At 41.1% G+C, this 25141-nt stretch overlaps 1 protein-coding gene across 1 annotated transcript in view; it reads right to left on the reverse strand.

The window, feature by feature from the left end:
• The window catches only part of EMILIN3 (elastin microfibril interfacer 3), a 37840-nt gene extending 12810 nt beyond the window's left edge, over nt 1–25030 (reverse strand). The window contains exons 1-2 of the mRNA XM_087720381.1: nt 24570–25030; nt 7450–7572 (exon numbers count right to left, since the gene is read on the reverse strand). Of these exons, the coding sequence (XP_087576507.1) occupies nt 7450–7572; nt 24570–24775 (329 nt within the window). The 5' untranslated portion in view covers nt 24776–25030. The remainder of the gene's footprint in view (nt 1–7449; nt 7573–24569) is intronic.
• Nucleotides 25031–25141: the final 111 nt, after the last annotated feature.

Genomic DNA, 25141 nt, shown 5'->3' on the forward strand with positions numbered 1-25141 from the left:
AAAGAATTATGGGGGTACTGCGATAATATGTGTGGCTTTTTCCAAATAAATGTTTGCAAATTGAGTGGTACGGCATAATAATTTCTAAATATTTGATGAACCAAAAGAGTCAATTATAATTGGTATGGTGATCATAATCTTTCAACCCAGATTGCAAATCACATTTTGTATTATTGCTGTTGTTGTTATTATTTATATACTGTACCGTTATCAAGGTGCAGAAACACAGAAAATCCACTATAGATACAAAATGTTGTCCAATAACATTAGTTGAGAATCATACAGTAACAATATTTAATACTAAAACACATCAAACACATATCTACCTAAAGGAGTAACCTATGATAGTGTACATACATCTATAATATACATGCATATAATAGTTTGTTTCTATATACTAGGACAGACTCACCAATTGGATTCAGTCATATTTAAAACAATGATTCATGGCATATTTACTTGGAATAAATCTTTTATATCTTTCTTCCAAAGAACTTTTTCAAGAGCCAAACAAACATACTGAGGAAGTCATTAGTGAAGCTGCTGACAATAGTAAAATGTGCAAAGTTGGGTCAGATCTCATCAAGTGGTCACAAAATTCTGGTTGAAATTGGAATCTAGTTATTTTTCTAAGAATACTGCCAGAAATAAATGCAGTCATAATAATTTGGGACATGCATTGCCTAGATATGTTAAAAGTGGAATGATTTATCATAAAGGTGTAATCAAGCCAGAGGTTACCTGGATTATAAAATCCATTAACAGAGGAAGTAAATCACCTGCTCTAGCTCTCTCACTGAAATCTGTAAGATTTAGCAATAACACTTAGGCTTACCATATCACTTCATAGTGCTTTTCATCCCTCTCTAAAGGGTTTACATAGTCAGCATATTGCTCTCAACAATCAGGGTCCTCATTTTACTGACCCAGAAGAATGGAAGACTGTCAATCTTGAATCAGTCAGCATTGAACTCCTGGCTATTGGGAGAGTTAGCCTGCAATACTGCATTCTAACCACTGCACCACCACAGTTCCTAACATTTATAACTGATTTTTCCCCCCTATTTCATCTGAACTTTTATACCACCTTAAGAATTCAATGGCTAGAGAGGCAATTTATAAAGATGTCAAATAAATTAATGAATAGCTATTCACTGCGGCAATAACAATAATTAACACTAGTCAATTCCCTAACTTTCCAAAGCAACATAAGAATTGCCTTGTGGAAAATGGATCTTCTTCCACATCAGGATTTTGCCATGGTTGATAACCACTCCAAACCAGTGTGGTTGTATGCTGGGTATTCTTGAAAGCATTTTTTCCTGGATCCAAAATGGCTTATTTGAACCTAGAACAAAGCTACTGGTTTTTATGCAATGGTGCAGCAGCAGTATAGTTTGTAAGTAATCAGTTTTTCCATTGGTCATAACTCTTGGCTCTGTCTAATTTTTGGCTCTTGAACTCAATCACTCTATTTTTACCCTCCAACTCTCCCCAATATACCACAGTGTTTAAATTTATTTTTTCTTTTGCATGGCAAGATTGTGATAGCTTAGAGGCCAGGGCTTTAACTCAATGTACAGAATCTCTTGCATTTTTCTCTTCCTCAGCTCAACTGGAACAAACACTCATGGTTTTTCATGGTGGTCACTGCATATTCTCAACATTTTGAGGTTGACTAAACTGATGATGATCACAACTTGTTTGCAAAGTGCTTTGCATGTTAAAGCTTTGGAAATATAAACAGTAATAGGGAAGTAATGTTTAAACGATGCTTACATTTTTTTAAGAAACCTAGCAGAAGATCAAAATAGGGCTGATATCCATGGCCAGGAAACTATTATATCCTACAAGAGTGTGTTGACTGGCAATGTTCAAGTAAGCAAGCAGCAGTAGTCCCATAAGTGAACATTGATCACAATCCATCTTTGTGTGAATGATGAAGGTCAAGCTAAAATACCCCATCAAAGTAGGTTTTCTAATTTTTCCAGCCTATCAAATTAATACATAAGCTTGATTTTTAACCCAGTTTTTGCACTTCTGAACTTAGCAATACGCTTCTGCTAAATTTCCAGTTATATGAGGCTGTTAGGGGCTGGACGGGAAAAACGGGTTGAAAGTAAACCCTTGCAAGACTGAGTGGTTCTGGGTTTGAGGTTTGTTGGCTTAAGGAGAATTGCCACCTTTGGTCTTGGATGGGGCAGCACTGTCCCAAACAGACCCTGTGCATAATCTAGGGGTTTTCCTGAACTCACGACTCCTGCTTGAAGAGCAGGCCAGGAGGGCCTTTGCGCAACTGCAGTTTGTGCACCAGTTACGCTCTTTCCTGGATCAACAGTCCCTACTCACAGTCACTCATGCCCTAGTCACTTCCCATCTTGATTATTGCATTGCGCTCTACATGGGGCTGCCCTTGAAGAGCATCCGGAAGCTTCAGTTGGCGCAAAATGCAGTGGCCCGCATGGTTTTCTGCACACCCAGGTGTGCACTTGTATCACCTCTCCTGCGGGAGCTGCATTGGCTGCCAATTTGCTTCTGGGTGTAATTCAAGGTGCTAGTTGTCACCTTTAAAGCCTTTCATGGCTTGGGACCAGGCTATCTGAGGGACCAACTCTTGCCAGTCACATCTATCCAACCCATCAGAGTGGGAAGGTAGGGACTGTTGCGGGTCCCATCCCCATTGGATGCAGAAGAAGGGCTGTCTCCATGGTGGCTCCCTTTCTCTGGAACATCGTTTGCCCAGAGATTAGAATGGTCCCCACTCTAATACTCTTCCACAAGGTGCCAAAGACCTGGTTCTGCCAGCGGGCCAGGGGGAACCTGGAGCAGGATGGAGTCCATTAAATGGCGCGTGTGATTTGCTGTCGCAGGGGTGAGATGTGGGGGAGGGGTGATTTTGTTATATTGGACTATACTAATTTATTTGATTCTTTTTGTTAGCTTTTATTGTTTTAAATGTGATTTTATATTCTGTAAGCCTCCTTGAGTCGCCAGGGGTGAATAGGCGGCAATATAAATTCAATAAATAAATAAATATACATATGGGGGCACTAATTGTGGAAATAGAGTTGGTTCCTCTCATCTTTATTTAGAAAAAAACACACCACAACTCTGCAAATCAGGCATTCTGCTACCAGATTTCAGAAGCCCACTCTCAGGATGCTGGGTGATCCTGTGTGGTCTCATATACAACCCACATAGTGACTTTATAGGCAAGATGTCAACCCTGAAGTCATTTTGGGAGCATCTTCAGGGCTGTCACAGCTATGCTGGTTGGGGCTGTGGGAACAGGAGGGGGTGTATAGATAGTTGTGGACTTGTAGCCAAAATAAAATTATTTCTCCTGAGAATCAAGGACATTCTCACCAGGTGCTGGGGAGGTGTGGACTGAAACCAACTGGAGTTGGGGATGTGACTGGATTGGACCGTGTGATTGACATGTGGACTAGGGAAAGAACTTTGACTTTTTATTTGGGTGGGGAAAACCGTGTGGGTTTCAGAGTTGGGTTTTCACAGATGTGCCAATATGACATGCCTAATAAATCTGTACTTTGAGGAACACCTGGGCCTCAGAGGTTTGATTGCATTGTGTCTGTTACTTGGAACCCTGATACAAGACCCTTTTGATGATAGGTAACAGAACTAGATTTGAAATCTGTATACAAATAGGAAGAATGCACAAATTCTACTTATTTCAATTTAAAAAAATTAAACACATATTTTCCCTGGCATAGATTGCCTGAATTATATCTCAAACTTGTCCATTCATTATTCCTGATGCACTTTTCTGCATAATCTTGGCTTGATCATCACCTTTGCCAGTATAACATTGCAGAATTCCTTGATACTTTCTAGTATGTACACTACAGCTCCCATCAGCCCCATGTAACCTCATACAGGTAGTCCCTGACTTACGACCACAATTGAACCCAAAATTTCTGTTAAGAGAGACAATTGTTAAATGAGTTTTGCTTCGTTTTGCAACATTTCTTGTAGCAGTTGTTAAGTGAATCACTGAAGTTGTTAAATTCTGAGCATTCTGCCATCCGATGTCTCAGCTTCCCACAATGAAAGCACAGCATCGGAACCTGCCACTACTACCGGTTCGGCCGATCCAGGCCAAACCAGCAGCAACCCACCTCTGAGCAAGCAACATGATCCTCATCTATCTCTGTACCATTTCAGTGCTGAAATCATAGAGTAACACTGAAGAAAATACAGAAAGCATCTACAAACATTTGGTTTTCTGGCTCGTAATGAAAGTAAAGCTACCTCCAAAAATGTTAGCCTGGCTGCAGACTTTCTACTGACCAACTGCTATTGAACCCACCTCCACTAGCATCATATAAAAGGTCTATGAAAGCATCTATGGAATGGGGCTGACGGCTATTTTCCTTTCACTTATTCTTTGGACCCAGTCCATAATACAAGATTTATGCTATATTTGGGTCAACTTCCAAGAAATACATGATGATGCTGAGCAGTTATTGGACTCCTAGCTAGTATGAGCCTTTGTTGGAAGCAAGCAAGCATTACATCCATTCCAATTTTAACTTCCACAGCACTTCTGTCACTTAAAATATGATGTGGGAAAGCAAAGGAGGCATGGGAAACTCCTAAATGCCAAAATGGTCCTAACGTAAGCATCACATTCGTATATGGAGAAAGTCTTATCTGTTTCTCTCTATTAAATGGTTTTCCATCAGAAAATCCCATTATTCTTAGAGACAGTATCTGGTGAGGCAATGAGAACAAATCCCCACATTTTTTTTGCAGGGGCATTAAGGTCAAATTTGGCAGCTGGCAGTGGTGCAATTCAGCCAGTTCTATCCGGTTCGGGTGAACTGGTAGTGGTGGTGGCAGAAGGTTCCACCCACCCACCCGGATGCTGTGCGCATGCGTAGAAGGTCCTACACATGCGCGGAGGTGGCACGTGCGCTCACATTTGCAAAAAGTTGATTTCACCCCAGCAGCTGGATATAGCATAATTCTCTCTGGAAGAAAGAGAGAACTGGATATTGCCCACATGTCCTTTGGACAGCTGATTTTTGTCAGCAGACTGCAAAAGCCATTGTTTTTACAGCCACTTGCAAACAATTGGAAGTCAAAGGTTTCATCATGCTTTGAGCCACAAATGCAGCCTTTCAGGATTCAGTTTGACCAAGCCTCATCTTTTTAAACATTTGGGAGTTTTACCTTTCTCATTGTTTGTTTAAGACTGGAAAAACTTTCAGAATCACAGGACTCCTGGTCACTGGATGGGATTCTCTTCAATATATTTAAAAAGAAAGAATATCACATCTTTGTAGCTTTTTAAGATAATTTTTTTGTAACTTCTTGTAATATATAGCAAAGAGATGATTCCAGAGTGGTTTCTGGAAACCTTTGTGAAATTGATTTAAAGAAAGGTTCTGAAGTGAATTAGAAAGGGCTTCTTGTGTGTGAAAAATATACTGTATCTTGTTTACAAACAAGACTTTAAGATCAATTACTAGTGCACATGTTGGTTACTTTAAAGGAATTGTTTGATCTCTAGGCCTGTGAAGTACTTGAACTCTATTGGAACAAACACCTCTAGTGAACAAACCCTTCCAGAGATAACTGAGGTGAATTCATAAGAAGTGAATTTATAAGAAGCAGATGTAAATATTCAATTTACAAATGCAGTTGGGATCGTTTAAAAATTGAAAAAGACATTACGGACTAACCTTTTAATAGGAAATATAAGATATATTTACTGAAGTTACTTCATGAAAATTACAAGTCGACTTGAAAGATGCTAAGAATTTTGAGAGAGGAGGAAAAGATATTAGAAGAAAACGGGAGTTGGAATTAAATTTATGAGACTTAGGACTGGCTGGGAGGAAGAAAGAAAAACCTAAAACTGGTTTATCTAACTATATTTAAAAGTTTTCTTATTTCTGGTGATGCTTACTGGTTATCTGGATTGTATAGTTTTTCTTTTGGAAATGTCTAGTGGTGTAATTTTTAAACTTGGTAATTTTTAAACTATGTGGACTTCAGTTCCCAGAACTCTCTAATGGTCTAACCCAGTGGTTCCCAACCTTTTTTTGGCCATGTCCCACCTAAGCATCTCTAAAATCCTGATGCTCCCCTCCCCGTCACATATAATTCTTATTTTACTCAAAAAGTGACTCTACTCTATTCTACTCTACTCACATGGAGGAAGCCTAAAAGGCCATTAACTTGGTTTAAACAAGGTTCAAATTGCCCCCATTAAAAATCAGATTGCCCCCCTGTGGGGCGTGGACCCAATGTTGGGAACCACTGGTCTAAGCAGTCACCGGCTGATTGCAAAGCAGTTTAACAACTGCAAGGAGATGAAACTGAAGATTGTTTAACATCTGACAAAATGTATCTGACAATGAATGATCCAACAAAAGGGACAGAATCAGGCAACTACAAGCTAATTACCTGCTTACCAACAATTTTCAAATTGCAAAGTGGTGTGATAGCTGATACAGTCCAACAGCATCTAGTTAAAAACAAACTCTTTCCATCTGAGAAGAAAGGAAAGCGCCCAAATAGAATAGGAACATCATTGATTTATAATTGTTTATTTAACAACAATTTGAGGTTATAATGGCCTTGGAAAGAAGTGATTTATTAACTGTCCTCAAAGTTACAACCGTCACACAAACCCTGTGATCACGTGATTGCAATTCAGGCATTTGGCAATCAGCTCATATTTATGATGGTTGCAGCATCTTCCAGTTACATAATCATGATTTGCAATCTTCCCAGTTGGCTCCCAACAAGCAAAGTCAATTGGGGAAGCCAGATTTGCTACGGTGATTTACTTAACGACCATGGTAAATTGGTTATAAAATCAGATCTCATCACATCATTACTCGATTTATGACTTCACCAACTTACAAAGGAATTTTCAGTCCCTATTGCAGTTGTCCCAAATCACCTTGTCAATTGCAGACTACCTGCAATTGACAAGGTGATTTGGGAAAACTGGAAGACCAATTTGAGTGTAGTTTAGATTGATTGCAAGAAGACATTTGACTACCTGCTACATAAGTGACTAATCAAGAGCCTAGAAATAATAGAATTTATTAGAAATTTTAGAAGCTTTGCGCATGATCAATGGCACAAGGAAAAACACAATTGTAGTCAATTGTGCCATAGAAGAATTTCTATTTACCGTATTTTTCAACCCAAAAGTGTCTTGGTAAGTGCTTCCAACACGAATGTAGTAGTAGTGCTCCACAGAGTAAGGGTGGATTGAAGACACCCTCACCCTCATTTTTCAACTTAGCCAGCTTAACCACACTTGCTCAGAAAACTAATAAGAAGATAAAATAAGGGATAATCAGGACTTTTGGTACTATCTGTGATAAAATCAATATTCAGGAGTGACTTTTCTCAGGTCAAAGAATGTTGAGAGATCTCTACACCTTTATCCCTGGCTATACTCACACGACTTTTCCAGGACACTTGGGTCCCCAGCTGCACTTGTGATACTCAGCTTTCACATAGCTCTCCACTCCATCCTGAAGAGTGCACGTGACATTCCTCTGCACCACATATGCACAATAGGTCCTGCATGAGAAGCAAAGTCAGATTTGGTTAAACATCTGACAACCAGATTTGATCTCCCAGCCCCTCTCAAACCTCCAGGCCAGACTTTGCAGTGTCCAGTTGGGCAAACAGCTAAAGGGTTCTCCTTTTGGTTTTTCATTAGCAGGGAATAATTAAATAGCTGAGACCACCAACCAGAAAGTTTCAGACAAAGGCGATCTGATTTGGAGGGCCTCAACTATGAAAGTACAAACACTAGTTAGTTAAGTGCTGTCAGGGTGACCCAGTAAAAAGTTAAAGTTCAAATTCTACACCCCAATATTCAGATACTTTTTAGATGACTGCCATTTTTTTCATAGCAAAAACTATGTAGGAAAAAAGTACTCAGAGTTGTTCAGAAGTTGAAACCAAATAAGTAGTTAACACTTTGAGGTATGGGATTCATACATAAAGCTGAATCAGTAACACAACTATTACAGGGATAATTTCAGTTGGAGCTTTTTCAGCAATGACAGCCTAACAGATGTCAGTATGTAAAAGGCATTTCTCTTCTAAAGCTGCATTTTAGCAACTCCACCAGAGGTAGTATTCAGCAGGTTCTGACCAGTTCTGGAGAACCAGTAGTAGAAATTTTGAGTAGTTCAGAGAACCGGTAAATACCCACTCTGAGTGCCCACCCCACATCTATTCTCTGCTTCCTGAGTCCCAGCGAATCGGGAGGGAACAGGGATTTTGCAGTAACCTTCCCTTGGAGTGGGGACGGAATAGAGATTTTACAGTATCCTTCTCCTGCCACACCCCACCAAGCCATGGCCACAGAATCCCACCCTTTCCCCCAACAATGTTACACCTACAGCAGAAAAATCTCTACACACCTATTCTAAAAATACATAAATTGATGGATAATTTTCAAAATTAATTTACGTACAGTTCTTCTATATCTTAAGACCTCTGTCACTTTGCAACACAAGATCAATAAATGCAACAATAATAAATAATGAAAACGGACTGATGCCTATACACATTAATTCCCAGGAGTAACAACTACAACTGAAAGACTCTTTGGACCAATCCTGCTTTTACAATCTCTTTCTGATTGTCATCACATAGGCACACAAAGTCATTTATTATAGCCCTATTCAAATAACTGTAATGTGAACAATGTGAGCAAGCGTGAGGTATGGTTTATTTGCAAGCACTGCTTCTTCTGCATACTTTAACATGCTAAGAGGTTCAGAATAGTTACTCCACTGTGAATCAAAGGCTGCCAGACTTAGATTAACATAGCTATTAGCCTTAATGTATCTTAAAGATGGCAGTCTTTGTCTGACTTTCTCTGAGTTTAGAAGCTAGGGGAGATCTGGTCCGGTTAATACTGAGAGGAGAAAACTCCAGGGAATACTGTGACCATAGAACAGGGGTCTCCAACCTTGGCAACTTAAAGCCTGGAGAACTTCAACTCCCAGAAGCTGGCTGGGGAATTCTGGGAGTTGACATCCTCCGGGCTTAAAGTTGCCAAGGTTGGTGACCCCTGCCATAGAATGTGAAAAGTTGAACAACATTCCTGAAAAAGGCAAACCATTTCTATACTATTGCCAAGAAGTAGCATGGATGTATCTATGAAGTTACATAGTTTCTTGTGAAGTCAACAGTTGACATTGATGGAAAAAATCTGCGATGTACATATCTATTTTTTGATGTATTTAAAGTGACTATAAGGAATAGAATGCAAAACTTTTTTAGGAATGGAAGGGCACTTTCTTTCCACTGTGTGTGTGTTCTGCAGCCTTTTTGACTCCTGGAAACTGACTGGAGAAGTTGCTGCAGGTTTTTTCTTACAAGTTTTTTCAGAAATGGTTTGCCATTATTCCTTCCTAGGACTGAGAGACAGTGGTTCGCTCAAGGTCAGCCAGCTGGCTTCATGTCTACAGTGGGACAAGAACTCAGCCTTCTGATTTCACCACTACACCAGAGGTGGGTTGCTCCTGGTTCGGTCCATTTTGGGGTACACCGGTAGTGGTAGCTGTGGGAGTCTCTGCCCACCCGCCCATATGCTTCTGCGCATGTCCACTTCTGCACTACACCAAAGTGGTTTCCCCAAAGGAAGCAAATCAGAGGTGGGTTGCTACCGGAACCGGTAGTGGCAATTGTGACTGGATCACCAAACCAGTAGGGATGGCAGGCTAGCCATGACCCTGAACTAGTTCCCCAGTTGCCCATGCATGTATGTGAAGCGAACCGCAAAGCATGTGCAAAGAGAACCAGCAGTAACACCAGCAGCAACCCACCCCTGAAGCAAATACATCCCCTTTGTTATCCTTTTCCTCTGAATCTCCCCATTTTATCCACCACATACAAACCAAAGGCTATTGAAACTTTTGTTGTTGTTGTTGTTGTTGTTGTTGTTGTTGTTGTTGTTCAGTCGCTAAGTCATGTCCGACTCTTTGCAACTCCATGAACAATCTAGGCTCTCTTGTCCTCCATTGTCTCCAGGAGTTTGCTCAAATTCTGAAACTTACACTAAAATTTACATTATCCCTATTGTGTGTTAGCTTTGAAATACTATCCCCACTCTCCTCTTTATTGGCATTCTAAGTCTTCTTTTCTTTTAATAAATGAACATGAACATTCTTCTGAGTTAGGCTTTCCTTATATTCCTCATATCTAGCACATGCCAGGATATCATCTGCTATGCATGCCCTTGTCTCAGCCAAGGTTGTGGCATTTTCCTGTCCATCAAGTGCAAAGGAATAAACTAACTGTCAGGTTCCGAGTAATGCATCCATCACAAATTGAACTCCGAGGCATTCCGTTCCCTCAAAGTATAAATTTATTTAGATATACCATCTTGGCGCTAACTGGTGAAAATCCAGAAAAAGCCAGTACGATTTTATTCCCTTGAAATTTGAGTAAAAGCTAGTCCTGTTTTTTGTCCATACCAGTTGTTTTTCTGGCATTAAAATCTGCAAGACATATTTGGATATTGAAAACCGACTCTTTGAGACAATTTCAGTTTCAGAATTTCTGGTATAGTAACTGATTTTGTTTTCTTTCTATGTTGAGTTCATGGAACAAAAATAGAGTAAATAGTTTATATCAGTTATATGGTTAATCAGTATTTTAAAACATTTCTGATGTTGCAGGGATGTTCAGATTGTTGAAATCTGCTGAATGGTAATATATTCAGTTGATATTGCATAATTTGGACCAGGCATATAAGAAGCATATGAAACCTCTCAAATATTATTATCACTAAGAGTTTTTGGATGATTCCAAGCCTACAATTTATTTTTAACAGACAAGTGAGCAGTTTTATAAAGACAGATATTAGTGAGTTGCAAGAAAAACAGAAATAAAAATTGGAATCTCCCATTTTTTTTAAAAAAAAAAAAGTGGGTTAGGAGTTTAAAATTTCTATATGTTGCTATTAAGATGTACTTCTGCAATTCAACAACAAATCCCACATTGAGTGATTTGGATTCTTCAGAGAATGTTTAGTAAGGGCTAGAAATCAATCTCAGTACAATCGTGGACCAGTTATTGACACATGTGTTCTGGGCCTTTTCCAAAATTATTCCTTTTTGGTTTAAAATTTATAAACTTATAGTGCTGGCAAAAGAAATAAGATTTAAATATGTTGATGCAATGTTGATCTATATTCAAAAATGTGGGAGCTATTATTGCACTGAATGCTCTGGATTTATTGTATGTGGATTATAGCTAATTAGACTGCTTTACCATGATGAAAAGACCCATACTTGACATTAAGATCTTGGAATTTATAATATGTTTATACAGTATTTTGAAGTTATAAAGTTGTGTTCCTCAAGCACAGTTTCTTTTAGGGGGAAAGGAAGACCAGTTCCCTTCTCCATGATCTATTATTAATGAGCTGTTTAAAAAACTGATTTTTTTCATGGATATTATTTATTTACCTACCTACCTTCCTACCTACTATACTTTAATATTATCACAGAGCCGTGGTGTGTAATGGTTAGAACACAGTACTTACTGTACTGCAGGCTAACTTACTGCTCACACCAGGAGTTCGATTCTGAGCGGCTCAAGGTTGACTCAACCTTCCATCCTTCCGGTAAAATGAGGACTCAGATTGTTGGGGGCAATATGCTGACTTGGTAAACCGCTTAGAGAGGGCTATAAAGCACTAAGAAGCAGTATATAAGTCTAAATGCTACTGCTATCATGTTCATTTTGATTCTGTTATCTTTGAGCTTTCCTACTTTTTTGGAACTGCATGTTAAAAGCACTGTTTTTTTTTCTTTTTAACAAACTGCACAGATGAGTGGAATTGAGAATAACTTACAACATCCTTATTATTTCCCATCAGTTGCTACCTCAAATCATATTGCCTCTGATCCTATAAATACACACAGAGCAATCACAGTATGGATAGTCTTAATAACTATGAATTTATTTAACTCCATTCTAAAGCTATTTGTTGGCTGTTACCATATCTTAAAATAATTATTTTCAACATTCAACCAGGCATCAAGTTCTTCCACAGTTTGTTATGAATTTCTCATAGAGATGGGCTGAAGATGAGAAGAAACAAAGCAGAAAACACAGTAGGAGTTGCTCCATTCCTCCTGTTTGTTTTAGATACTCCTTTCTAGCAACTGTTGTTCCAGATCTAAATTCATTATTGATTTGTGTAAAGTATTTACAGTATTGACTGCTTTCAGTCTAGTTCCTAATAAAAGCCGGCATAGCATTCACCTTTTCATAGTTGCTCCCATATTTTAACTGATTCTCCGCTCCCATCTGTGATATTTTTTATGATGAATTTTTTTTATCATTTCCTTTTGCTCCCATCTATACTGAACTGCACTTGCCTTTCCCCCCTCATACATCTCTTTTGCTTTTTCCCACCCTGAATGATTTATTCGATCTCAAAATTTGGATATCTCATTGCTCAACTCTATCTTCTGATCATTTATAAATAAATTGAAAAGCAACTATTCCAGTTCCTTGGAGGACTAAGCAAAGGCCCACCCTACATCTGGAAGTGTTTATAGCTGGAACTGTTCATGAGAAACCAATAGCAGCTTTGAGAGGACTGTATACCTACAAGATAAAACAGCCCTTTTCTCCTTTATTTGAAGGCTTCTGGAAATGGTCAAGAAGGGGCACCAAATCAGAGAAGAAGAAATTCATTGCTCTACTTGCAGTTGATTATGGTTGACTTGCTGTTTGGGGTCAGTGTAAATACTTGGTCTGTAGTAGCCTCCGCAACCATAAGAGAGTGAGAGTAGGTTACCATTAAATCTTTTAATTGATAAAGAATGCCTATCTTTAAGGAAAGCTGTAGGAATCCTTACAGTTGCATAGCCCTAAAACTGATGGATCCAGATCAGGAATCTTGGACTGAAGATATAAAATATACAGAATATATGGCGGAAAAGGGAAGGTAAATCAGATTAAGGGTAATGGGGACCATAAATGTCCACTACAAAACCACAATGATTTTTTTAAAAAAAGGGATGAAATGTGCATTTGAAAAGGAGGAGGGAGAAGGGAGGAGGGCGGAGGAAGTGGGAGAGTAGTAGCAGCAGGAGAGTCAGAAGATAGGTGACTGAAAAAGCAAGTTTCTCCATCAGACAACTCAGTGCTAAGGTCTGGCATCCCAGAACACCCCTCCCAAAGTCTGATTACAACAGCCAAGCCAAGCCTAATTCTGCCTTTCTAGACAAAATGCAAATGGCTAGGCATACAACACAATGAATAATGTCTTGCCGGTGAACTGAAGCAAGGAATACCAAGCACTTCCTGGAGAAAGTGAATGAGGGCCCAGCATTCCCAAAACAGTGACTTTTAGCCCGATCACGTGTTGCCAGAATCACTGGTAAGGAGTATGCCTGGATTACTGGGAGACTTGCTTAAAGTTGTTGTGAAAGGCAACAAGATGTTCTTTTATGCAACAAGAAATAAAGGAAGATGTTACAGATATTGTATCTGAGCTCAGTTAAATAGCAATGTAAATAATATAGTTATCAAAGCTGATATATATCACATCTGAAACTGATACTTTGAACAATGAACATTGAGAATTTGGCAGATAACATCTTCTCCAAAATCCACTGCAGCACTAGCTGGAATTCTGAAATATGGCTGCATTAATTTGCAAGTGGAATGCCATCTGTTTGCAATTTGGTAATAATGAAAATCACTTAATACAAAATAAAAAAATAAAAAATAAAAGTGCACTTAAACACCCCAAACTTTTTGAACATCTCTCTGACGTTACAAAGTGCTTAAACCTTTGACATGATGCATTAAGGCACACATTATAGTATCATCATCAAAACTGAATTCCCTGAATTGAAAACAAAATACATCACAATGAAAAATCAACTATGGGGCTTGAAGGTTACTTGTTGAGCTATTTGGGTCATAACAGGCTCAAAGTTGAAGATTTAAGAGGATCAGCTTGCCTCTCGCAGTTGTGGGGAAGAGATTGGACAATCATTTTAAGAAATTGGACAACCATTTATCCAGAATGGTACAGAGCAGGGGTACCCAATCCCCAGGCCGCGCCCCACTTCAGGGCCTTTAGAAGTGGCAGGAAACCATGCACATGCATGCTCACATATGCAAACAGTGGGTGAGCCCGTGCGCCTGCGCTCCATTTGTACAAGTGGTGGACACGCCTGCTACCAGTGCAAATGGAGCTGCTCACACGCTTGCCTGTCGCTCGTGCAGAACCATCTCCTCCCCCACCACTGGTCCGCAAAGCCAAAAAGGTTGGAGAAATCTGGTAGAGGTTCTCCTGCTTCAGCAGGTTATGGACTCGAAGACCTCCAAGGTCCCTTTCAAATCCTTTATTCTGTATTCTTTAAGACTTAAATTTGGCTCCATCTCTGAAAGAAGTAATAATTTCCTTGAATTAGGTTTAACCCCTGGTGATTTTATGGACACCTCCATGGGGTTTTCGTGGTAATCATATAAAAATAGTACAATATGGTATTTCTGAGATGATTTTCCAATTTCCTAATGTAATCTATTGCGCTATTTTCTAATGTAATCACTACTATGAAACTACTATATGATACTATCACTATTATATGAATCAGGGGTGGGTTTCTTTTACTGCTGCTTTGCTCAGGGATGCACTTCGAGCGTGCACTTGATGCGCGCAATGCACTCATACACATTAGATGAAAAATTGCTTCTGTGCTCGATAGAACCGGTTCAGATGCGTGGGCGGCCGAGTTACTACCTATTCGGCTGAACCGGTAGATACCCAGCACTGATATGAATATGAGAATAGGTACACTGGTGATGGTGACTTAAAGACAGGAATGTAACAAGGGAGGAAGAGATGCAACGAAGAGCTGCTATGTATCCTCATTTCCAATAGAAGAATTTGTTCTGTTCAGAGTTTTGGGGGTTTCCTTGTACTTTTCGATGATATTCTGTTCTATTTCATTGTTCCATCCTGTTTATTTTCTCCCCTCATTTTTTATCCAATCAACACTCATTGGGATTTTTTTGGCCAAGATCTTACTCCCTCGGAATTTCTAAAACATTTGGGATAGGTTGTTCTGATTCTTCTGAGATTCTTCATACATCCCTTCGTTTCTCAGAGGTTCTGAGAAACTCAATCAGTCCTCACTACCCTGAGTTTGCCATTAGAAAGAGAAAGAGACAGAATACTGGAGAATTAGTGGGATGGGAGCATCTCTAGGCAGATGATGAGACAGGACAGGCAGTCTCCTAGCCACTGTCCCTGAGCATCCTGACGAGTCCCTCTTTTGGACAGCCCCACAAGTACTAGTTTTGTGATCCAGTAAGGTGGACACATACTAGGCCCAGTCAATCATACAATGTGATCTCACAGGACCAGGAAGTCTGTCTACATGTATTCCTGCAGATCCTGCCTCCTGGAATGATTTCCCCCAGAGATCTGTATCAGTGGTAGGTTTCCATTTTTTAAACTACCAGTTCACTTGTGCGCACGATGCTTCTGCGCATGTGCAGAAGCATCTGGGCGGGTGGGCGAAGCCTCCCACCGCCGCCACTACCACTACCTGATCTGGGCAGAACCGGGCGCAACCCACTTCTGATTTGTATGAATCCAATCATGATGGCTTTTAGGAAATCATTAAGGACCTAATTGTACTTCTAGGCCTTGGGGACAAGGTGATTGTTATTTCAGTTATTTCAATTCTGGGAGGTTTATGGTTGATATTTTGCTCTTCTGGGCAGTACTTTAGTATATTGTAAACAAAAGGTTAAGCCACCCATGGTTGCATAGGAAGTCTCAAATTTAACAAACAAATAAATAAATGTGGTATGTGATTAATAATAGACTTTTTTGTTTCGTTTTTTATTCTAGGCAGCACCCAAGTCAGACAGGCAGGCAGGCAGGCAGGCAGGCAGGCAGGCAGGCAGGCAGTCAAACAGACAGTCAGACCTGCTCCCCTTGAACATGGCAAGGTAAAATTGCCAATCCAGATGGCTCCTGGGGAAGAGAGATTGTTTTGTATTTTATTCAGGCAAAGAATTTATTCAGCTGGCTGATTTGGGCTTCCATGGAATGGCCTACACTATTCAGGCAAAACAGTGGTTTGATTCTGAAGAGTTCCCTTTGCTGCATTAACTTTGAATGAATTGGAAACATTCCAAATTGTAAGATGAGTTCCCATCGGCAGTCGGAGATGTACAGTTGCCTATTTCAGTGTATCCATGCATAATACATATCGGATATTTCCCTGAATCAGCCTGATGGATTGCCCGCGTTAACATAACCCGCTTAGTCTGGCTACTGAATTAATCAAATTTCTGGTTTTGCAGAATCCGCTGACCTATAAACAAACAAAACGGATTGAGTTTACACAGTGCGCTAAGCCGCAAAACAACAGAGTAAACGTAAAACTAACCAAGCTTCACTCATTATGCAAATGGAGCCGCTCAGCCTTTAACAGACCTGGTGAAGCATGTTCTGCAAATACAGCCAGCTTCCCTTTAGTTCTGCCATGCGGTAGGTCTCCGGGATGCTTAATTTCCACCCTCTGGACGTTGGGAGCCTAAAATTCCCTCCAGATTATCAGTCAGTTATTCTATTCATCCATCCAAACAATCAGCCCAAGCACTGAAATCTCTCTCTGTGTTTACATATTCTCCCAGGAGAAAGAATAGCAGATTCTCACACTGTAGACATGGAGCCTGGCCCTTTCTTTTTGTGTGTTAATCCAAGCACTTTCAGCCGAAACAGCAGCTATGAAGAGAGGAGACGGAAGGGAGAGGAGAGAGAATGAATGGACCTGTGTCCTACATCCCTGCACCTAAATAGATACTTTGCCTTTTTGGTATGAGTTAAGCAGCTGCATTACTTTGAATGGATGTAGTAAAACATGCTGCAGAACTCACCTTCTGTCTATCAAGGAGAAAGAAGATACATAGCAATGTTCAGTACAGGTAGTTCTCGGTTTATGACCGGCTGCTCATCAACAGCTCAAAGTTACAATGGATTCTCAAAAGGTACTTATGATTCAGTTCTGAAGTTATGACATCAGCCCTCCCCCTGGTCATGTGACCACATTTGGGGAATTCCGCCGCCAGCCTGTATTTATATTCATTTGCAATGTCCTGCAGTCACATGATCATGATTTAAGGTGTTTTTGCCAGAAACCGACATTTATTTCTGCCCCATAGCCAACAAAGAGTTTAACGTCTGCAGCATCCACTCTGCAACTGCGTTCACTTTATAACCACAGCATTTGTGGAATGGCCACTGCAAAAAAAGGTAATAAAAATCAGATCTGGTTATGTAATCATTTGCTTTACAACCATCACAACTTACGACTCTAATTGCCAGGCTCAATTATAGTCATACGTTGAGGATTACCTATAAGCAAGAATGACGATTGGGTCAGTGCTTACTTTCATGCATTGTGTGTGTGTGTTCACTATCCTCAAACTTTATATCCCCCCCAAGTAACATGCCTATTTATGTTAATATTAATTCTAAAGGCCAAATAATCTCATAAAAGGTCAGCAGATGACTTAGAAAACTGCAAATGTTAATCTCAGTTGCGTCTATAAAAAAACATATGTTTCTCATCCTGTTTTTCATAGTAGCTAACCAGATGCCACTATAAAGCTTGTGCAGAATATGGAACAGTTATAACCAGCCTCTGCTGTTCCTTTCATTTATTGCCTTTAGGGACAAGAAACCCTCAAATCTTGTCTTTTATCTGTGAGGAAATTCCCAAATATTGAGCTGGAGCAAGTTGGGAAAAAGCAAACCTTTGGGGATTGTTCTGATATGTTTCTAAAGTCTTCTATGCCAAGGCCAGAGAATTCCCCTGGCAATGAAGGGGACAGCCAAAGGATGAATGGTTGAATGACCAGCTCTTTTAAAGAATGGCTTTTATTTAAGAAATAATATTTTTAACCCCTCCTACAAGAGGTTTGGCTACGAAAAGCACATACAATGTCCTTTTCATGGACTGAAAAAATACCCCCTGTGTAACTCATCAGTAGCATTTGGCATGACCTAAAAAAAAAGAAAAGAAACCTGATTAAACAAAATGATTAGGCAAATGTTTGCAAGAAGCTTGGTAGATTTCATGTAGGTGCAAACCAGGTTGAGCTGAAATACTTAGGCTGGAATACATGCATGACAATATAGAGTCTTGCGTAATGCACAATAATTATTAATCCTTCAGATCAGGGCTGGGTTCCGACAGCCACTACTGCCGGTTCACTCATGGTTGTGCAATGTGTGCACATGCGCAACACAATAAAGTTTGTTCTGCGCATGCGCAGAAGCAAAAAACAAGATGGCGCCACCACCGCCAGGAAAACCTGTTCGGGGGCATGGCAGGCCTGGGTCACTGCCAGTTCCAGCAACCCAGGCTGCCAAACCACTACTGGTTCGGCCGAACCAGTCCAAACCGGTAGGAACCCACCACTGCTTCAGATCCTGAAGAAGAGGCTTGTGAGGCTCTGCATTTGATTCCTTCTTAAAAGCTTTCAAAACTGTTCTATTAGTTTACTTCAACCACCACTTCTCTCAGCCCAGGCCCGAGAATCTTTAGATGAAAGCAAATGCTTGGAATATCAGAGGTTTTAACCTTATTTGTGTCAGAAGCAAGAGCAGGCTGCAACATGCCTGCAGGCCTCTCCTGTGGCACCTGCCAAGTTCCATACCCCACCTGACTCCACCTGGTTTGATTTCATTCAATCTGTGTCACTCTTGCCCACGAAGAACCAGTTGTTCTCTCTCAGTCCAGCCTATCTCGAAGAACATAACATGAATGGGGATTCCAAACTACTTCCAGCTCCAGAGGGAGAATAGATTATAAATCTAATAAAAAGCAGTGTGTCACCATCCCAGTAATATTCTTAAAATTCCAAATGAGCCCACCAGTTGACACATGTTGCCTGTCTTTTCTTTCTCTGCTTTAGTCTGGTTTTTTTTTGTTTTTTTTTGGAAATGCCCCATAACTCAGCAGGAGGACGCAGCCTTCAATTTTCATCCAGTGGATCTCTCAAGAGCATAGGAAACACACATTCCAGATGCTCTTACTAGCATCTGCATAGGATATGCTATTTTGTCTTTCATTAAAAATTTGTGCTTTCCATTCAGCCTCATGCGCTCTGAGTTGTGCTAAGAAACATTTTCCTGCAATTCCTTCCTCCATAATGAAGTGTACTGTCATACTTGTAAAAGTCTGTAGAGATTTTCAGTCATTCAGGTCATCTTTGTCCCAAGGGTGCTTTTTTCAGGAGGCAACTGGAATTTCTTTTTTCTTTTTGAAAGACATTTCGTTTCTCATCCAAGAAGCTTCATCAGCTCTGACAGGATAATGGAAGGATTTATATTCCTTACAGACAGCTGGTCATTTGCATCCTTTTAGAGAGTCTTTGAAGCACTTGAAAGTTTATTTGTGTCCTCAGGGTCACGTGAGTAGTGCTCCTGGTTCCTGTAGTCTGCAATTTTTTCCCCTCTGGAAATCCATTCCTCTTCTCACACCATTTAAAGGGTGTTCATCCCAAATTGTATGGCTAAAAATCTATAGAGAGTCATCCAGGTCATGGTTGTCCCAAAGGTAACTGGACTTTCTTGTTTTTTTTCTTCTTTTGAAGACATTTCACTTCTCATTCAAGAAGCTTCTTCAGCTCTGACTGGATGGTGGGGAATGGAAAGATTTACATTCCTTGCAGACATCTGGACATTTGCATCTTTTTAGAGGGGCCCATTACCCACTATCCCCTCAGACCTGAAGAAGCTTCTTGGGTGAGAAGTGAAACATTTTCAAAAGAAAAAAAATAAGAAAGTCCAGTTGCCTCCTGAAATAGCATCTTTGGTACTGTCATACTGGTAGCAAGAGTTATGCATTAAATTCAGAAGACACTTGGCTTATGACAGGGGTGTCATATGGCTCACATGTTCCAAGTTTCCCTAACATCCTTTTTATAGATCAAACAACATGGGAAGAGCTGATAATACAGCAGTCCTCAAGTTATGATGATAATTGAGCCCAAGATTTTTGTTGTTAAGTGAGTTTTCCCCCATTTTATGACTTTTGTTGTAAAATGTTATTAAGTGAATCAGGTTTCCCCGTTGAATTTGCTTGTCAGAAGGTCGCAAAAGGGGATCACACGATTCCAGGACACTGCAACCATCATAAATGTGAGTCAGTTGTCAAGCATCCAAATGTACATCACATGACCATGGGGATGCTACAAGTGTCATAAGTGTGAAAAATGGTCATAAGTCACTTTTTTCACTATCATAATTTTGAATGGTCAGTAAACGAATTGCTATAAGTCGAGGACTACCTTTATTTTGTTTGTTTTGCATTTGAGGCTGTGTTTGACCCCTGAAAACCTCTGAACCTCTGTCCCCAAATAGGCCTTAATTATGCCCACTTTTGATATATCTTGGCATGTGATGTAAAAACTGGCCTTTGAACCAACAGAAGATGCATTTGTGGCTGGTTTATAAGGATGAAATTGGGGTGGGGGGGCAGATGGTTCACACAATTTAATGCATGGTGAAACCTTTATTCATTAAGAAAGCTCATATTTGGAACCAAATCAACCTGATTTGAACTTTCTAGCCCAATAGACAGGTTGGAATACTTGTCCAATAATGTTCTTTGGCAGTACATTCCATGAATTAATTATGGGTCGTGTGACACTGTTTCTTTTGTCCGTCCTGAATCTCCTGTCATTGGATGACCCCTTAGTTCTCGGTATTATGGAAAGGGGGAGAATCTGCTCTATCCACTTGCTCCACACCATTCTTTAATTTTCAGTTTTATTGTGTGTCCTCTTAGGAGAATCAAAGTTTCCCAGCCTCTCTCTCTCAGGAGTGCCATTTCTGGGTGGAATTGTTGACCCCAATTGTACTTCAGCCAGTTTGTGATTATTCTGCAGGAACACAAGAATGTGTCCCACTTTTTTTATTCTTCATACTGGTGGTAGATTGTTATTTAAAATTAACTGGCTTTGTATGCCAAACAAATAAAGGGGGGAGAGAGAGGGGAAGGAAGAGGAGGGGGAAGAGGAGGAAGGAGGAGGAAGAGGAAGGAGGAGGAGGAGAAGAAAGAAAAGAAGACACATGATACTAGATTCTTGGAACCCAAATCAATGCAAAATGCCCAATCTAAAAATTACGGATTTTGTTGGACGAATAGACCATAATAATAATGTAACTATAACAATGTAGAACAAATAATGCTGCTACATTAAAATTAAAAACATAAAACCTGCTGAATCAAGATTTAGGGATGTTTGGAATCTTTCATCTCACTATAATCCTGCACAACCAAAGGACTCTGTTGGAATTCACTAACCTTAGAAATTGGATCACTGAAAATTAAGTTCATCAATAAAGATTCACATATAAAAGTTGTCTTCATGCAATTTTTGGACAACGTCCCCTTGTCTTTCAACCTCCATTACCTGAACAATCACCTACCTCTTTCAAGCAATTTCTATGTAGCACTTTAGAGGGATAAAGGGGCGGCTGTGAAAAAGTGGCTCAATCTCATTCCAAAGATGATATATAAAATGCAAAGGGAGTAAATGCACCTGATGTAAACAACTATTTTCAATTCACAGTTGAATGCACCTGTCAGCAGCCCTTCAAACTATGGTAAAAAATACTCTATCTTCTTCCATCTACCCCCTTGGGCTTTCACTGAAATCTGGGCAAGCCTTTTGCTTTCCGTTTTGAAAAAAAAGAAGACTATAAATAATGACATGCTTCACATTTGAGAAAAAGAATGGATTTTTGGAACAGACGAAAAGTGCAAGCCTATGCAAAACTCTACTCAGCAGTAATAAGTCTCACTGAGTTCAAGGGGCTGACTCCTAGTAAATAAGATGATATAGGAATGTAACCTAAATTCCAAATAAATATCCAATGGTATCAACTGAACAGAAATAAGGATTAATAGAGACAGTGTGGTGCAGTGGTTAAGGTGCCAGGCTAAAAAGTGAATAACCTTCAGCCAGTAGTCACTGTCTCTTAGCCCTAGAAAGATGGCAAATCACATCTAAAATCTTGCCAAGCAAAGTCCAGGCAATGACCAGTGTTCAAAACAGATGCAAAGGTGATGACGAATGACACACATCGCTCATCAATAAGCTATCTATTAGACTCTAATTCTGAGCACATTATATATATTATATATCCCATCTCACTATCCAAATCAACTCTGGGCAGCATATATAAATTAAATAAATAAAACTTCTCAGAATTGCAATATAACAGCACTAACACCGTGGCAGGATCATGAGTAGTTGCAGGAATATGGCCTGTGCTTTTTACTCATGTCTCCAATCTTGGTTGAAGTTTCCCTGCAGCATCCTTAGAAATAGGGAAGACAAGTTACACATAGAGAAATATGGGGGAACACATAAACCAGTTAGTCTGAGGTACGGCCAGAAGCTAGGGCTGCAGACTGGCTCCCCAATAAGTATTATACCCCGCTCTCAATTCCTGTCAGTGGGGTATAATACTTAAAGCAGGGGAATGGTTCCCACGAATTACTCACCCACGTCTTGACAGTGGGTTCAATACTTAAAGCATGGGAGTAGAACTAGGCAGACTAGCTAACTTAGGCCCAATTGGTCTCTTTCATCCCCCCCTATTGCAGAAGGTTATTTTGGTGCACAGGAACAGGAGAGATAAAAGAGAGCAAGTTAGTCACGGTGGCACAGTGGTTAGAGTGCAGTACTGCCGGCTGCCTGCAATTTGGCAGTTCAAATCTCAACCAGGCTCAAGATTGACTCAGATGGGTAAAATGAGGACCCAAATTGTAAACCACTTAGAGAGGGCTGCAAAGCGATGTAAAGCAGTATATGAGTCTAAATGCTATTGCTAGTCTCCCTAGTTCCACTCCCATGCAACCACTAGCAGGAACTGGCTGAGTGATTCTTGGGAGCCAGTCTGAAACCCCAGCTATATCATCAAACAAACTGGTTCACGTCTTCTCCATATTTCTCTGTGTAACTTACCTTCCCTATTTCTGGAGTAGTACACAAACTTTCTCCAGTTGTTGCAAGAAAGAGGGGATCTAACACTGGAAAAAGGCATGTGCCTGAGCTGCTTATCATAATTCCCCTTTTTACTTTGCAATTTCCATAAACTCTTTCGCTTCAGAAGGCAGCCAGCTGCACTCTGTCGTGGGGTTGGGTTGTCGAAGTCCACAAGTCTTAAAGCTGCCAAGTTTGCAGACTCCTGATCTAGAATGATGCTTAATTTGGGGGATTTCTCTCTTTGCCATGTATTGTTCCTTCTGTCCCCAGCCTTGATTATCCCCAAGCAGTATCAGGGCACGTGCTCTCTATATGGCCATCCACCAGTGGCAGATTAAAGCTCACTGGTACCCCAAGCATTGACAAATCTTGGTGCCCCCCTCCTTTGTACATACTGTACAAAACTTCATTGGTGTTTTTCTTTCTTTCTCAACTTTGTGGTGTCCCCTTTGGGCCTGGTGGCCTAAGCACGTGCTTAGTCTGCTTAATAGTTAATACACCACTGCCATCCACCATCTATCTATCTACCTGGCCTGGAAGTCCTATTCTCCCCACCACCACTTTGTCCGGGAGCCAAAGCAGGTGATCTCCGTCGCCAGCTGAAAGCGCCGCGGTTCCTCCTCCTTTGGGCACGCCCTCGCCTCTCCGCCTTTTTGAAGCCAGCGAGCGAGGAGGCGCGTTCAGCTCGAGGAATTCAGAGGGAAAATTCCTTGCAGCCCTGAAAATTCCTTACAGCCCCCTGTACCCGGGGTGGGAGAGGGCCGGCCGGGGAAGGAATCACCCGCACCTCCCTCCTTCCCTCCCGAGTCCCGACTCAGCATCCCGATCTGTTCCGAGTGTTTCGGAGGGGAAAGTATGGATTGGATCTTTGGTGTGCAAGCCCCAAACCCTGCAGAGCGAGCGAGAATCCCCCCGCCCTCAGTGCTGCATCTCCTGGGTTGTCTTGCCTTAAATCCGTCCAGAAATAGCGGCCCCCGTTTTACTGACTACCCTTCGGAGCAACCGAAAATCAAACCAAATGCAGGCTTCTCCATAAACCCACCCGTCCTTCCAGCCCTTTCGCGGAGCATTCCAGTTCGCGAAAATCCATAGGAATTCTGCAGATCTACGATCTTCTTGGACGGGAGGCAAGGGGGAGCTGTATAGAGGCGGGCAGCGGGGGAGAGAAGTAAGTCCCAGAAGAAACTCAGCGCAAAGGGAGTAAAAAACACCTATTCCTCTTTCCACACCTATTTCTCTTGCTTTTAATGTGGAAAAATCACTCCCCAATTCGTATACCTCAGCAGTATGACGGGGACCCGGGTCAGGGTGGGGAAAATCCTCTGGGACAAATTGAAATTGAATGAAACTGACTACTAAACGACCTAGAAGCAAAGAAGGAGAAAATGGGTAAGAAACACCAAAGCAGCCTTTATGGGAAGGTGTAACCGAATACCTGATTCCCGAGGGATTTGCAAAAGACCCGGGAAGAACGCGCAAACAAAACGAAGATGCCTTACTTATGTCTCGCCAGGGGCTTCTCCGGAGTGAGTTGAGGGCTAGATCCCGAGGTGTAGAGGTTGTATCGGTTGCCGTAGGAGATAGGCAGAGGGTGGCGGTAATACGTCCCTTTGGCCTCGGTCAGGCAAACCAGCGTCCCAGCGCAGAGTAAAGAGACTGAGGCGCCAAAGGCAACTGCTCTGGAGAAGCCCTTCGCCCGAGTCATGATTGCGCGGTCAACTTTCTCCCAAAGGTCCGCTGAAGGGAGCCCGCTCTCGGCTTTCCAGTCTGGAGGGGCAGAAGGTCTCTCCGGAGAGAAGGTGGGCTGCGATTTGCTCTTCCCAAAGCCCTTGACGAAATAAGAAGAGGAGGGGGGATTCTTTGCCTCTCAAGAGAGACTCAGGCGAGGGGATCTCTGCCCAGGGGAGGGAGGAAAGCGCGCTCTCCGCTGGCGCTGGAGCTACTGGTTCCAGTTCAACGCTCTTTTGTACCTTTCCTTGCCATTCACTTTTCTCCAGGCTGCTCGGGTCCCTAGTACGGCAGGGAAGAGGGGCGGGACCCTCTCTCTCTCTCACTCTCTCTCTCTCTGGAT

The sequence above is a fragment of the Thamnophis sirtalis genome, unplaced genomic scaffold (genome assembly GCF_051295495.1).
Source record: "Thamnophis sirtalis isolate CommonGarterSnake01/CBP01778 unplaced genomic scaffold, rThaSir2_p1.2 scaffold_7, whole genome shotgun sequence".
NCBI classification, from domain to species: Eukaryota; Metazoa; Chordata; class Lepidosauria; order Squamata; family Natricidae; genus Thamnophis; species Thamnophis sirtalis.